Source organism: Clytia hemisphaerica, unplaced genomic scaffold (genome assembly GCF_902728285.1).
Source record: "Clytia hemisphaerica strain Z4C2 unplaced genomic scaffold, Clytia hemisphaerica genome assembly, whole genome shotgun sequence".
Taxonomy (NCBI): Eukaryota; Metazoa; Cnidaria; class Hydrozoa; order Leptothecata; family Clytiidae; genus Clytia; species Clytia hemisphaerica.
In genome coordinates, this window is record NW_027104377.1 from 517,786 (window position 1) to 531,355 (window position 13,570).

Consider the following 13,570-nt stretch of genomic DNA (forward strand, 5'->3'; position numbering starts at 1 on the left):
AATTAGATGAAAATTGTATGTTTTTTGTTCGTCAGAAAAGAGTTATAACTTTTAAAAAGCCAAGAGTGAATTTTCGTCCATCTTGTATTTTGATCTGAATTATTCGTGTCTTGATTACTCAAAAACATGCGCGTAACATCAAGGTAAATCCGTGCGATTTTGTCTGAATAACTAAGGCAAATGAAAACAAAAACAAACTTCGCAATGTGGTGGCGGATTGCCGCCCCCTTTAAGGGCGCAAAAAGGGCGTAAGTAGCCAAGGATCGGAGAAATGCCTTTTTAACTAATATTTCCCCTTATAGCGGGGAAATATTCAAAAATAACGTCTAACAGTGCTACATCATCAAAAGTATTCGAGGAAAAGTAGATCTAGCGCTCTCGATGCATTTTTTCAATGCCATTAGGGTACCAATTTCAAAAAAACTCCGATCAAAGATTATTGGTTGGCCGGGATTGAGTAACTTGGTCTAGGGATATATAAAGGTCAGTGCTATTACTACATATGTTCATTGCAGCCTTCTCGAGGTGGGTTACTGGATATACATGGCCAGTAGAAAGCGTATTGTTTTGCAAGTTTCCAATGAAAAGTTCTAATGCACGGTTCTTACTGGTTATTTTATAACCCGTATCCTACCTTAAGACGAAGGTGCAGCAAAATTATCCGATTAAGGCAAAAGTAATGATTGAAAAACTAAGTGAACTATTGTGTAATCGATCATCGATAACCAACCCTGGTTAAACAACCAAAAAAATGTTTTCTAAACACCAATCAAGTAGAAGCGGACGAATGATAAAACAAAATTAAAAAAAAAATACTTTCAATCATTTTCAATCAGTTTTCGAAAAGTTAATTTGAAAACTTAAAATTCCTAAATATTAGTGATTAAAAAAACTCAAAATACTTTGTGCATTCGACATATTATTTTTAGGCTCGTTTTTCAACAGATTGACAGTCATAATAAAAAAAACTCATATAAAAATGATACCAAATTTTCAGCAGAAAAAAATACAATTAAATCTACAAGATATTATACTAAAAGGTTTCACAAATAATAATAACCTCCGAGAAGAATATATTTCACGTGATATATTAGACCATTAGATAAAACAAGGGTTCTCACTTGTCTGGAAAAAATTTCACATCAAACTTTCTGTACTGAGACACAGGTTAAAGGCAAAATACAAAAATGTATCTTGAAAAGCGAAAAGACTTTATTACAATGAAAAACCTCAAAAAATTTTATATTTTCAAAATTCTCAGTGAACCGCTGTGGTTGTGAGTTGTAGCGATTTCACACTTTAACATAACAAACAAAAAGACTTTTTCACTTTTTGAAAAAAATGATGTTCCAAAAACCAATATATAGGTTCAGTAAGGTTTTTTACACTTTTTTATAAGAATACGGGAAGATCAGGACGGGTCAAGGCTCAATATGATGAGCAATGCTTAGCATTATGCTTACTTTTTACCGAATTTGAGCCTAGGTATCCTTATAAACGTCATGCTTATAAAAAAAGAGTATATTGAATATAACATGGTAACAATAAGTACTAGTAATAACATGGTTTAGAGGGTGATTTGGGATTAATAACCCCGAGGTTCATTGAAAACATTTCAAAATAGCCCGAACGTAGTGAGGGCTATTTAAAAGTGTTTTCAATGAAACGAGGGGTTATTAATCCAAAATCACCCGAGAATACCATGTTATTCCGCGTTAATTATATGGTCAAAAAAAGAATTGAAGAACACTCAATCGCTATTCTTTTCGAAACTTATAAAAACATTCGAAACTATGAATAAACATTCGACTGACACTCTTATTTTGATTGGCTTAAAAATTTCTTACGATATTTTATTAACCAATCAAAATATCGTACGATACTTATCTTTCAACCAATAGAAATTTTTGTTTACATCAGGGCGATTACAAAAAAGCGGGGCTATTACGGATTTATCGCCCCGCTCGTCCTTTACAAATCTAAGCTAAATGTAATCAACCATATAATTAAGGCGTTTATACCATGAATATTATGAGAACGCATGGTGTGAACTGAACACAGATATTTTAACTCCTTTACATACAAAGACTTTTTGCCAACAAAATTTCAGTAGTAGTATGTCTAAATTTTAAACGATGAAATCTGTCAATGTCATTATGCTTTTGAGCAATCGAGTCCCAGCTCAGTTATCAGTAAAGTTGAGTCCTTAGAATTGAAAGTTATTTACATAATTGTGCTTATGTATGCTTAGCTACTTACGTGAGATTGTAAAACGAAAAAGGTATTTGAAGGACCCTAGGACGAGGGTTCTAAAATTATGTTTTTCACCAATCTTTCAAAATGCATTTCTAATCATTTCGAATCTCATAGCATCATCACGGTACAAGAAGATCTAACTACCATTTAATATTCAAGGCCGTCACATTCTTTTTCACTTCATGATATTCGGTATAAAGTAAAGAGTCTTTATTGTCCACCATTTTGAATTCGTGTAAGTGTTCACGAATATCTCTTGTCTTTTCACTATCACGCGGGTCTTCTTTAGCCATTCCTTGATAAAGTTCTTCAGTTGTTTCAAGCAATGACTTAGCCTCTTCTTTAGTTTCCGCCCTCATTTGACCACCACCGTTTACACACCCTGATGGGCACGCCATGATTTCTACAAAATGATACTGACATTTCTTCCGTTTGATTTTCTGTACGATATTTTGAATATTACGGAATCCATACGCAAAAGCAAATTTCAGTTTTTCTTCTCCGTCAACCATCAAAGAAACCTCCTGAAAATCTTTATTTCGCAACATTTTATATTCCAGCGGTTCCCTACTTTCTTTACCGAAAAGAGACTGAGACGTGTGCCGAAACACGTGCTCTAAGTAACCACCGGAGCTGCTTCCAATATGACTGACCAAGCTACCATCACCATCCAGTAAACTCAAATCAGAACTAAAAGACGTTTGACCGACATTTTTCAAATCAATTTCCTTCTCTTGTAGCATCCCTTCAATTTCTAATGACGTTATCACTAAATCAACGTCACGAGATTGGTAAACGTCGTTATAAAAATCTTCACGCGACGCCTCTAGCTTTTTATCGAAGCACGGCATTACTGTCATATGATAGATACGTTCTGGAGTGACTCCGTATTTTTGTGACATTTTACTCTTGACTAACGTTCCCATGACAGCTTGGGGAGATTTGACTTTACTGATGTAAGGCAATATGAAATTGCCATGCGTCTTCTCAGCGTAACAAATCCAACCTGGACATGCTGACGTCAGCATTGGAAATGACGTCTTGACTGGTGATTGATATCTTAAGAAAAAAGTAATAACAACATTTTTAATCAGAGGGTAGAAAAAGAATATAAATGGGTACCATAGGAACCACGAGTAGACTCGAGGCTCCTAGAAAGAAGGTAATTATGCAACTACTTGCCCATCAAGACCGTACGACCCGCAATGTTTTGATTGAACATAAGACGACGAAAGGAAAAACAGACCTTTTAATAAATTCTTCTTGCATTTCAATCAAGGACAAACTTCTTGCAAGATTTGTATCAAACACTTCCACAAAACCCAGTTGTTTGAAGAAGGTCGTCAACTTTCCCATACATTCATCCATAGTAAAATCGAACTTCGAAGCAATAGATGCTAATGATTGTGGCGAGATTGATGCAACAAAGTGGACCTTCTCGCTTTCAGGTTTTGCTTCGTTCTCTGACATGATCCTGAGAAGTAATAACATTGGTACAGTAGAGAATTGGTGATGGATCGTGTTGTAAAGAAAAGGTTTTCTAAAACTCGCTGGAAATTTTATTCAGCATTTTTGTCCTTAATGGAAGCAAAGAGGTCCAATGAATCCAAAACTTAGTGGCTACGAAAACTAAGTACGATCTTCCTCTCCAACTCCAGCTAAATTGTGAATTATTTTCATAATTATTTTCACATGAGGAGGGTCCAAAGATGACCTATGTCCAGAATTTAAGGTTAGCAATACAAAAAATTCAATCAAATTATGAGATTTGACCGTTCCTCCGACGGCATACTTTGAGGACTTAGAAGTCCAACAAAGGAATGGAAACTTTCCTTCAAAGCCAACACAGAATTTCATGCTGGAAAAAGAATACAATGATCTGATACCTATACAGTTCATCTTTACTTTGTTGATTGACCAGGACTGTTTCTGCTGACGTGATGCAACCACTGCAAGCTAAACAATCATTTAAAGTGATCTCTGCTTTCTTCAAGCGAATCTGTGAGCCTGTGTCTTCATCAATCTGACAGAAGGAAAATATAGTCAAAAATGGTAAAATAAAGTTTATTTTCTAGATTGGAGCAGCTCACAATTCATATAACATTGGTGTTATACAATAATACAATAATTGTAACAGGATAGTATCATTGGTGTTTACATTAATACGATTTGTTCAACATTTGTTTTGTTATTAAAGAATTTATCTAGCATGGTAATTATTTTCTAGCACGAAAGATTTTAGCATAATTAGCAAGAAGCGTATATTTTGGTTGTATTAAAATGATTCATGGCTTAAACTTCATACCAATCAATAAGCCTTTAAATTCAGGGAAGAACTAATAAAAGTTAATTTAAAACCATCATAGTGTTGAAGAATTCGAGTAATTTGGAAAATAACAAAGTACTAAATCGGTTTAACCTTTCAAAGCCGCTAACTTTTTTGAAAAAGACCAAAAAGTTCATAATTTTTTTCTGGAAATTTATTCTTTCAAAGGCAATTTCTGGACCAGGACAAACGATTCAGGTATCAACTTTGGTATCGTTGGAAAGCTCTTTCTCTCAGCTACAAAAAATAGCATATTATTTTTCTCTGAATCTCAAGTGGTCATGAGTTATAACCAAAAGACTGTGTATCGGTAAAATGACCTTTTCAAAACGTATATATACGTCTTTCGCCTCCTAAGGGTTAAGACAAATATAAAGACAATTTTGAAAACCCAGTGTAGCTTATTACAAGGATATTACTAGGCAAGTATTCAACGGCCTTGAAATTAACATGCAAGAAATGAACACGAATTTTATTTTATTTTTCAAGGACACCACGCCTGGTTTTAATTAAGGGGGGTTTTATTAACACGAAATCTTTCAATTCGTGTAATAAGGTATATCCAGTGTAACAAAATACAATTAACATGCTAAAGTCACAAATACTTCCTTGATAAAGGTACTTATTACTGTGTTGGTTTCAGATTATTAGACTGATAAAAAGTATCCATACTTGGTAATAACCATCAGCTTCGATTTTAATGGCAGCTCTTCCTTTATCAGTCTTCGGTGCATTGTTTTTGTCAATTTGAACTGGTTTAATACACTCTTGTGATGGAGTTATGAAGTCGTTCAAGTCTGTGATCTGTAAAGCGCCACTGAAGTTTGACATTTTCTCTTTTGTGAATTATGTCAGAGGTGCACCAAACGTGTTCTTAAATTACCTGAAATGGGAATTACAGCAGATTCACTGCGAATAGTGACTGAAACAACTCGTAGTTTTGACCGGCAAAATCGAGTACGATTAGACACAATTATTTGTCATTAGCCACAGTCAATGAAGATCTAGATAAATAAAAAACTTGTCACCTGAAACACACCATGCATAAATTCGCTAAAACTAAGTTATGGCGTCATATACTGGACAAAATCGAATGGGCGAATTGGAAATGCAGAACACCAGCTTGAAATGCAGTTTTCGTTTTGGAATGGCGCATTTCAAGCCGAATTCTGATATATCAAACTAAAGTATTCCATTTCAACCTGAGACATACCAACTTTATGCATTTCAACCTGAGACATTTCAATTTGACGTATTCCGACTTGACGCATTCCAACTTGACGCATTCCAACTTGATGCATTCCAATTTGACGTATTCCGACTTGACGCATTCCAACTTGATGCATTCCAATTTGACGTATTCCGACTTGACGCATTCCAACTTGATGCATTCCGACTTGATGCATTCTAACTTGATGCATTCCAACTTGACGCATTCCAACTTGACGCATTCTAACTTGATGTATTCCAACTTGACACAATAGAAAAACCAGGACTGGATTTTCGTCTGGATAGTTTTTTCGTAGGAATATTTTTGACATTTTTTTGACCACTTGCATCTCAAGGCCCTGCTTTGGGAGATATGTAAATGCTGAAACTTATGAGTATCTTTCAAATGCAGCAAAGTCGCTGGAGAAGGTTTTTATACATCTTCTTCAGTACAACCTGCCAGTTTCCGTTTCCAGAACAGGAAATATCGGAAGACCGTCTTTTGATATTTCCTATGGAGATTTTTCAAACTTTAATTTTAAATTTTAAAAACGTACAAAACGCAGACCAGATAAAAACGGCGGGAATCTATTTTGCGGACCGTCAAGTAAACAGTTTCAAATAGGAATGCGTCAAGTTGGAATACATCGATTTGAAATGTTTCAAATTGAAATGCATCGATCTGGAATACATCAAGTTGGAATGCGTCAAGTCGGAATGCGTCAAGTCGGAATGCGTCAAGTCGGAATGCGTCAAGTCGGAATGCGTCAAATTGGAATGTCTCAGGTTTGAATGCATCAAGTTGAAATGCATCAATTTGGTTGATTTGGAATACATCAAGTTGGAATGCGTCAAGTCGGAATGCGTCAAGTCGGAATGCGTCAAATTGGAATGTCTCAGGTTTGAATGCATCAAGTTGGTTGATTTGGAATACATCAAGTTGGAATGCGTTAAGTCGGAATACACCAATTCGAAATACGTCAAGCTTATATATCAAAATTCGGCTTGAAATGCGCCATTCCAAAAAGAAAACTGCATTTAAGCTAGTGTTCTGCATTTCCAATTCGCCCATTCGATTTTGTCCAGTATATGACGCCATACCTAAGTTCAGAAAGGTTACGATATATTGTGTCGATTGTTCAAACTATAAACAACCTAATAGAAAATGTAGTAAATGTGTCAATTCTTTTGATCTAACAGGTCTTTAAGGAGTATTTAAAACTCATGCCATGATCCCTAGAGAGAAACCTGAAGGTGAAAATGGGGAGCTTGCTCGACTAAAGAGAAGTTAAGAGAAGTTTATATATGTATTCCAAATAAAATATCCAATGTTCTGTTGAAAATAATAAAACGTCGTCATCAATATAAAACAACTTTAATTTACTTACTGCCAATTCAAATATATTCACAACAATATGTTTCTGCTTTGTTTCGATCAGCTTGCATGTGAAGAAACAAACTTTGAGGACCAGAATCGATGGAAATGTAAGGAGTCAATTGGTCTTGAAGTAGCACCAAATCTTCAGTTAAGTTATAAAAGGTATCCGAAACGTTCTCACCGTCCTTAGCACAAGTAGTGTAAACTTTCAAATCGTACAATTGTGCAAGATTCTAGAAAAATGAGGAATTTAAACAGATTAAACTAGGATACCTTATTACTTCGAATAAACGACCCCTCGAATAAATGCTGCACCTTTGAGGAACATTTTGAGCGCCCCAATTCTTTTTGAAACAAGTAGCTCTAGCTGTAAGGAAGTATAGTACAAAAGAAAACTTAAGATATACATTGATATATTGTATTCTTTTAGTATTTGGACTTGAGTTCGAACCATTTCTGCATTCCTAAATTGACCCATTTCTACATCCCTAAATTGACAAATCTGTACTCGAATAATAATGAAAAGGCCAAATAAGTTTTCAATTCACACTAATAAAGCGACCTCGGTTCTAAATTATTCAATATAAATGTCTTTTAGACGCCTTCTCAGATAACGCCTCTCCTAAAAATAAAAAAATGTAATAAACGCCCGGGAGGATTAATAAGGTAACCGATACACAGTAAACTCTTCTCTGCAGTACCACGGAATTCTCAAGGGTTTTACATGTTTCAAGCTTGAAAATTGTCTCTCTCCAAAACCTATAAAATTGCCTTAAAAACAGAACATTCCAAATCGGGCAAATTTTTCCTTTCAAAATTCAAAAATATAAGAAGACTTCAGCACTTAAATACACCGTTTAGGAGTGTCGACTGCGCACGCGTCAATCCAATTTTCCATTGTTTTGATTTTAGCGATCACGGAAAATTCACTCTCCTCCGTAAAAAAACGGTAGGTAAACATCTGGTTCTCATAAGGAAACATAGCAGAAAAACGGTAGGTAAAGAACTCCTTTTAATCATAACTTCTTTTCCTCTTGATGAATTTTTGTGAAATTTTCAGGAGAGACTTATAAAATTATCATTGATATCATGTTCAAATATCTAAATCATTCTCTTTAAAGGAGAGACAAAAATTCACAATGTTTACATTCCTCTAACCTTTCACAGTACTAAAGTGCGCATTTTTACCTACCATTTTTACCGGGCCTCTGCAATGGAGTACCGTGAAATGGCGAGACTCCTAAACGGTGTATTACCCTAAATTACAAAGAATACACCTATATAAAAAACCTTTCAATATCAATTATATTTCAACCCTAATGCCACAAGAGACCTGATTTCGACTTTACAATAGGCTAAATGTTTCAGTAATTGCAAAAATAGCTCCAGTTACTCGAGACTAGTAATTTGACACTGGTAGATCTCAACCGAAATCTTTTTTCTACAGCTTTCAGTTGCTGATTACACGTTACCTGTATCTCTTCAAGTTCAATTTTCAAATCAAGATCACTTTTGTTTCCAACCAATATTTTGTATGGATCTTTATCACAATTCTCGTGCACTTGCCTCAACCACGTGGAAATATGTTGGAATGACTCAATGTTGGTCAAATCGAATACTAAAATAACAGCGTCGGCGTCACGATAATATTTCTTGATTATGGATTGGTATCTGTAGAAATAAAATGTCATTTCCTGTCAATGTCCATACTTGCAATATAGATTCAAAGCTACATGTTTTTATTAGCTTACTTTTTTTAGAAAACAGCCTCATTTATGCTTAGCTTATATTTTGGAATCATGCTTGTGATATGCTTATTTTTCTGAAGAAAAAAAAGGATCAATCTAAAATGGAAAAGAAAAATGAATCTTCCCAAATTTGCAGCCCATGACTAATGACCAATGAAAAGCTCACTGTTAGTATGCTTATGAAAGTTATGCTTGTAAAAAGTAAAACATGTATAAGAGCAATTCAATTGGCCCGCCTTCTGACACAAAAACCATTTGTTAATCCTTACACTTCGGTTGACCATAACAGTGCAATGTGAGAGAATAACACTCAAGGAATTTTGGAATGAGTTTGTTCTTACCTTTCTTGTCCTGCAGTATCCCACAAGTTCAATTTGACGATTTTGTCTCTGACTTTTATATCAACAACCTTTTGTAAAAGATTTTTAAATAATGACATTAGAAAATATCAAAGAAATTATAGCTACAGAACTACATTAAGTAGATTCGATTAGTGGGGTTTAATTTGACAAGTGATCAATATTTTGTAAAGCTATGTAGATGCTTAATAATTTTCAGAATTTAAACCAGAAAAAATATATTTAACTAAGCCATGTACAGTTTGATAAGTTTACAAGTCTTTTAGTAATTTCTTATATGCAAATGGACCAAACAGTTTACCCTACAACATAATGATTTTTTGCATTTTACAAAAGTCTTTTTGTAACTAAGACTGAGAATTGTATACTCTTAGGTTCTTAAATAAACGCCCAACCCCCCCCCCCCCCCCCCCCCCCGGTTTGTTAATTTTTTGAAAATTTTCCAACCCCCCCCCCCCGGACCTTATTAGGACCCCTCCCCCTGTTTATTAATTCTTAAGAATATTTTCAGCTGTCCAAGAGAAATTTACTTTATTTTTGGGTTTTTGGTACAATTTTCAACTCCCCGGTAATTAGGAGGGATTTTAACAAGCGGGGCGATTATTAAAATCTCAAAAATTTCACGAACCCCCCCCCCCCCCGTTTATTTGGAACCTAAGAGTATGTAATCCAATTTTCTTTACTTGGAACCTGGCTCTTCTAAGACATGGGCAATCATAAACATATCTTATAACAAACGTGGGCAAAAGGAATCAAGATACAATGCAATGACAGTGAAAAACCAAAAATATTTATTTTGCAGTAAACTGACACAATAATGAAACAATAAGAATTCTATAATTGAAGCACAATACTAAAACAAAGAAACACAAAACAAACAATGAAGCAAGGGTAATTACACATGGACATTGAACCGTTTCAGAAAGATAAAAATGATATTAGTGCAGTGACATTATATTATATTTATTTCAAGACTAATACAGAAAAAATAAATACAAACGTAAGATCAGACTCTGAAACCATAAGTGAGATACTAAACTATCAAAAAATTAAAATAAAAAAACCTGGTCAGGTCTAACCCCTATGAAATTAAATTACCTGAAAATCTACGCCAACGGTAGTTTGCAATGTATCAATATTTGATTCTGTATTGCAGAATTGTTTCATTAGAGTGCTCTTACCAACTCCTCCATCACCAATGATAATTACTTTGTAGATGTAATCATAAAAATCATTGTTACTGCATAAACCGTCCATCTCTCAGTTGTCTCATGCCCAACATAGTCACCTTTCTAATTTTCAACCTTTTTTTTACTAAATAAATCAGTATAAAAGTTAATTATAAAAAAAACACCCTAAATCTCAGGATTAGTATAAGTATTACTCCAAAAGAAAATCATTAGGGAATGAACGATCTATAATGATTTATGACATGACTCAAGGCCGGTCTCTGTGCGCGCTGTGATCGCACCTTTTCGCTTCAGACCTTTTAGCTTGGAAAAAAGATTACGTCATAAAAATCCAGTGCGCGCTCGAAAAAAACCGTTACGTCAGATCGGGCCAATGGAATTGCTTCATTTTTCTTTTGACCAATAGCGTGGTACCTTTAAGTTCTAAAAAGTACGATCGCAGCGCGCGCAAGTGGAGACCGGCTCGCAGTAATCTCTGATGGTAAAAACATTCTAATTACTCTAAACATCTAACTCATCTACATTCCACCAGAAAGTTTTAGATATTCTCCAGTAGCAAATGGACAAGCATCGCTGGCTAACCAGAAAACAGCTTCTGCTACTTCTTCTGGCGTACAAATCCTACCAACCGGGTAACGAGCATCAGTTGCTGTTTGCCAATCAGGCCATTGGTTTTTAAACCGATCCCTCATAGTAGTATTGGTAGTTGCAGGGCAGACAGCATTGACACGTATTCCATTAGCAGCATACTCCTTAGCAGCTGTTTGTGTGAGTCCAATGATACCCCATTTTGAAGCACAGTAGGGTGAAAATTCAGGCATGCCTGTAAAACCTGCAGTACTGCTTGTATTAATTATAGAGCCCCTACTGCCTTTATATTTAGAGAAATCTGCTTTATTTCTCCATTTGCTTGGGTCAGCAATGATCAAATCTTGTTTCAACATTTGTTTTAGTTCATATTTCATACAAAGCCAGATACCTTTTAAATTTACATCAATCACTTTATTAAACATCTCTGTAGGGTATTCATCTATATTCAATCTTAGTCCTTCAACACCAGCATTGTTAAATGCAACATCAAGAAACTCAAATTTTTGAATGATAGCATCCATCATCTTTTTCACACTTACTTCATTACTGACATCAACTTCCAGAGCCAATCCTTCAGTCTTTAAAAGCAATACTGTTTCTTTGGCAGCATTAAGATTTACATCAGCAACAACAACATGAAAGCCATTATCAGCAAACTTAATTGCAGCTGAACGACCTATTCCACTGCCTCCACCAGTTATTAAAGCTACGCGATTTCTATTCATTTTTGCTGTTAATTGAAAAAAATCCAGAAAACAATTTTTAGAAAAAGTACTCTAAACCAATGCAGATCTAACTCACCTTAAACTAGATTCTCTCAAGTGGTCAGTATATAGGTAAATAAACCACATGTTGAAATGAATAAATCATTTTTAAACTTACAAAATAATAGTAGTCAAGCAGTAGGCACAAAACATCATTACGTTTAGTACCGTGGTAATATTTGATTTTTGGAATTTGCAGTTAGGGGGTACTAACACTGCTGTGAGGGACTGGTGTACTATGAATCAATAAAAAAGTTCTTTTACTTTAGGGTATAACTGTAATTTGTAGAAAAGGCTGTTAGTTCTTATCCATATCAATAAGCTTTTTTCAATTTATTGGACTTTGTACTTACCAAAATATAATCAAACTGTAGATTATTTCTACCCCATTCATCTGTAGTGATTTAAAAAATTTATTGCTAAAAGATTTTTTTCCGAGGGCTGTGTACCTAATATGTATATATTGAACTCTATATTGTACTGTATTGTATTTTACAGATCAAATCAGCCAGTGCCTTTTCCAAAGATGACGGTTTATCACCTGAGGATGGGGGGAGAAAGGTTCAGACATAAGCAACCTTTTATTCACAAAAAACAGTATCTGTAAGCTATTTGCTGACCAAAAAACCCCAAAAAAGCATGGCCCTGACCAACAATTCTCCATGATGCATGAATGCTCCAAGATAATACCTGACTTCTTCGTTCTCCTCTTTACAGCATAAATTAAACAGGAAACTATACCAGATGACTGGCGCCATACACTTGTTACACCGTTGTATAAAGTTGGTAACAAGGACTGATCTAAAGCTGAAAACTACAGACCCATTAGTCTTACCTTTGTCACATGTAAGTTGATGGAACACATTATTCACAGTCATATCATGAACCACTTTGACAAAGACCTAACCCTGTTCAACACACAACATGGATTCAGGATATTTCCCTCATGTGAAACTCAACATATACAATCAATCAATGCACTCCCCAAATCATTAAATAACCGCCAACAAACTGATTCCATCTTATTAGACTTCAGCAAGGCGTTTGACAAAGTCTGCCACAAGAAACTCTTAATGAAACTGGAACACCAGGGTATCTGTGGTGCCTAGCAATTGTTCACAGTGTGGTGCTGTGAGAGGAACATTGTCTCGTTGTATCGTATGCAATCAACATTGACATATTTAATGATGTCATAATCAATGTCGTGCATATTTTGTCAGCACCTTACATATTTTGTCAACATACTTTTCATTGGATAAATACCACTAAAATATACTAGATAAGTAAACATAAATTTATCGCTCGCAAGCACGACTTAGCTAAGCGCACCTCTCTTATTATTCATTACATTATCTAAGAATTGAAGCAGGCAAAGATTACCGCGCGGGCTGAAAGCAGACAAAGGTTATTTGAAGATATTTTCAGTTATAATCCAAGGTAGAACAAACTAAACATAGAAAGGGGGTATTTTTTAGTGCTCTATCAGTTACATCAATATGCCAAAAACATTTTGTTCAACCACCTTCACTTCAAGATAGGCCACCATAGGATGAACTTCCTTTTATAGGATGAACCATATTCATGTGGCTTTCAGCCTTGCACTCCATCGCAGAGGCTAATCAATTTTAATGACTTTTTTGACCAAGTTAAAAAATTTTAATTTTTTTATATTTGAGTATTAAAAAGGCATGCATTCAAATAATAAAGGTTCAAAATTTTTCTCTGGTTAGTAAAACATCTCAAATAGGC

The 13,570-nt window shown here is 35.0% G+C and overlaps 2 protein-coding genes across 4 annotated transcripts; both read right to left on the reverse strand.

The window, feature by feature from the left end:
• Positions 1-899: 899 nt before the first annotated feature.
• LOC136818882 (cytosolic Fe-S cluster assembly factor narfl-like) lies at positions 900-7,265 on the reverse strand. 3 transcript variants are annotated; one of them, XM_067075111.1, is made up of 5 exons: positions 7,180-7,265; positions 5,255-5,465; positions 4,143-4,279; positions 3,503-3,730; positions 900-3,315 (listed from the first exon to the last, which is right to left on the reverse strand). In XM_067075111.1, the coding sequence occupies exons 2-5, from the start codon at positions 5,411-5,413 to the stop codon at positions 2,397-2,399; spliced, it is 1,443 nt and encodes a 480-aa protein (XP_066931212.1). In that variant the 5' UTR covers positions 5,414-5,465; positions 7,180-7,265; the 3' UTR covers positions 900-2,396. The 3 variants fall into 3 exon arrangements, with proteins under 3 accessions (XP_066931212.1, XP_066931213.1, XP_066931214.1); XM_067075112.1 differs by lacking the exon at positions 7,180-7,265 and adding an exon at positions 6,893-6,941; XM_067075113.1 differs by lacking the exon at positions 7,180-7,265 and adding an exon at positions 5,611-5,880.
• Positions 7,266-10,605: 3,340 nt separating this feature from the next.
• Positions 10,606-11,849, reverse strand: LOC136818883 (2,5-dichloro-2,5-cyclohexadiene-1,4-diol dehydrogenase-like). The gene has a single exon (XM_067075114.1). The coding sequence runs from the start codon at positions 11,780-11,782 to the stop codon at positions 10,985-10,987; it is 798 nt and encodes a 265-aa protein (XP_066931215.1). The 5' UTR covers positions 11,783-11,849; the 3' UTR covers positions 10,606-10,984.
• Between the last annotated feature and the right edge of the window lie 1,721 nt (positions 11,850-13,570).

Bases quoted from the DNA above. Each gene is read 5' to 3' on its own strand.
- LOC136818882 (XM_067075111.1), bottom strand. From the start codon at position 5,413: ATGTCAAACTTCAGTGGCGCTTTACAGATCACAGACTTGAACGACTTC. The intron at 4,280-5,254 runs GTATGGATACTT...TCCTTCTGTCAG, and splicing joins AAGCTGATGGTTATTACCAA to ATTGATGAAGACACAGGCTC. The intron at 3,316-3,502 runs GTCTGTTTTTCC...TTTTTTCTTAAG, and splicing joins CAAGAAGAATTTATTAAAAG to ATATCAATCACCAGTCAAGA.
- LOC136818883 (XM_067075114.1), bottom strand. From the start codon at position 11,782: ATGAATAGAAATCGCGTAGCTTTAATAACTGGTGGAGGCAGTGGAATA.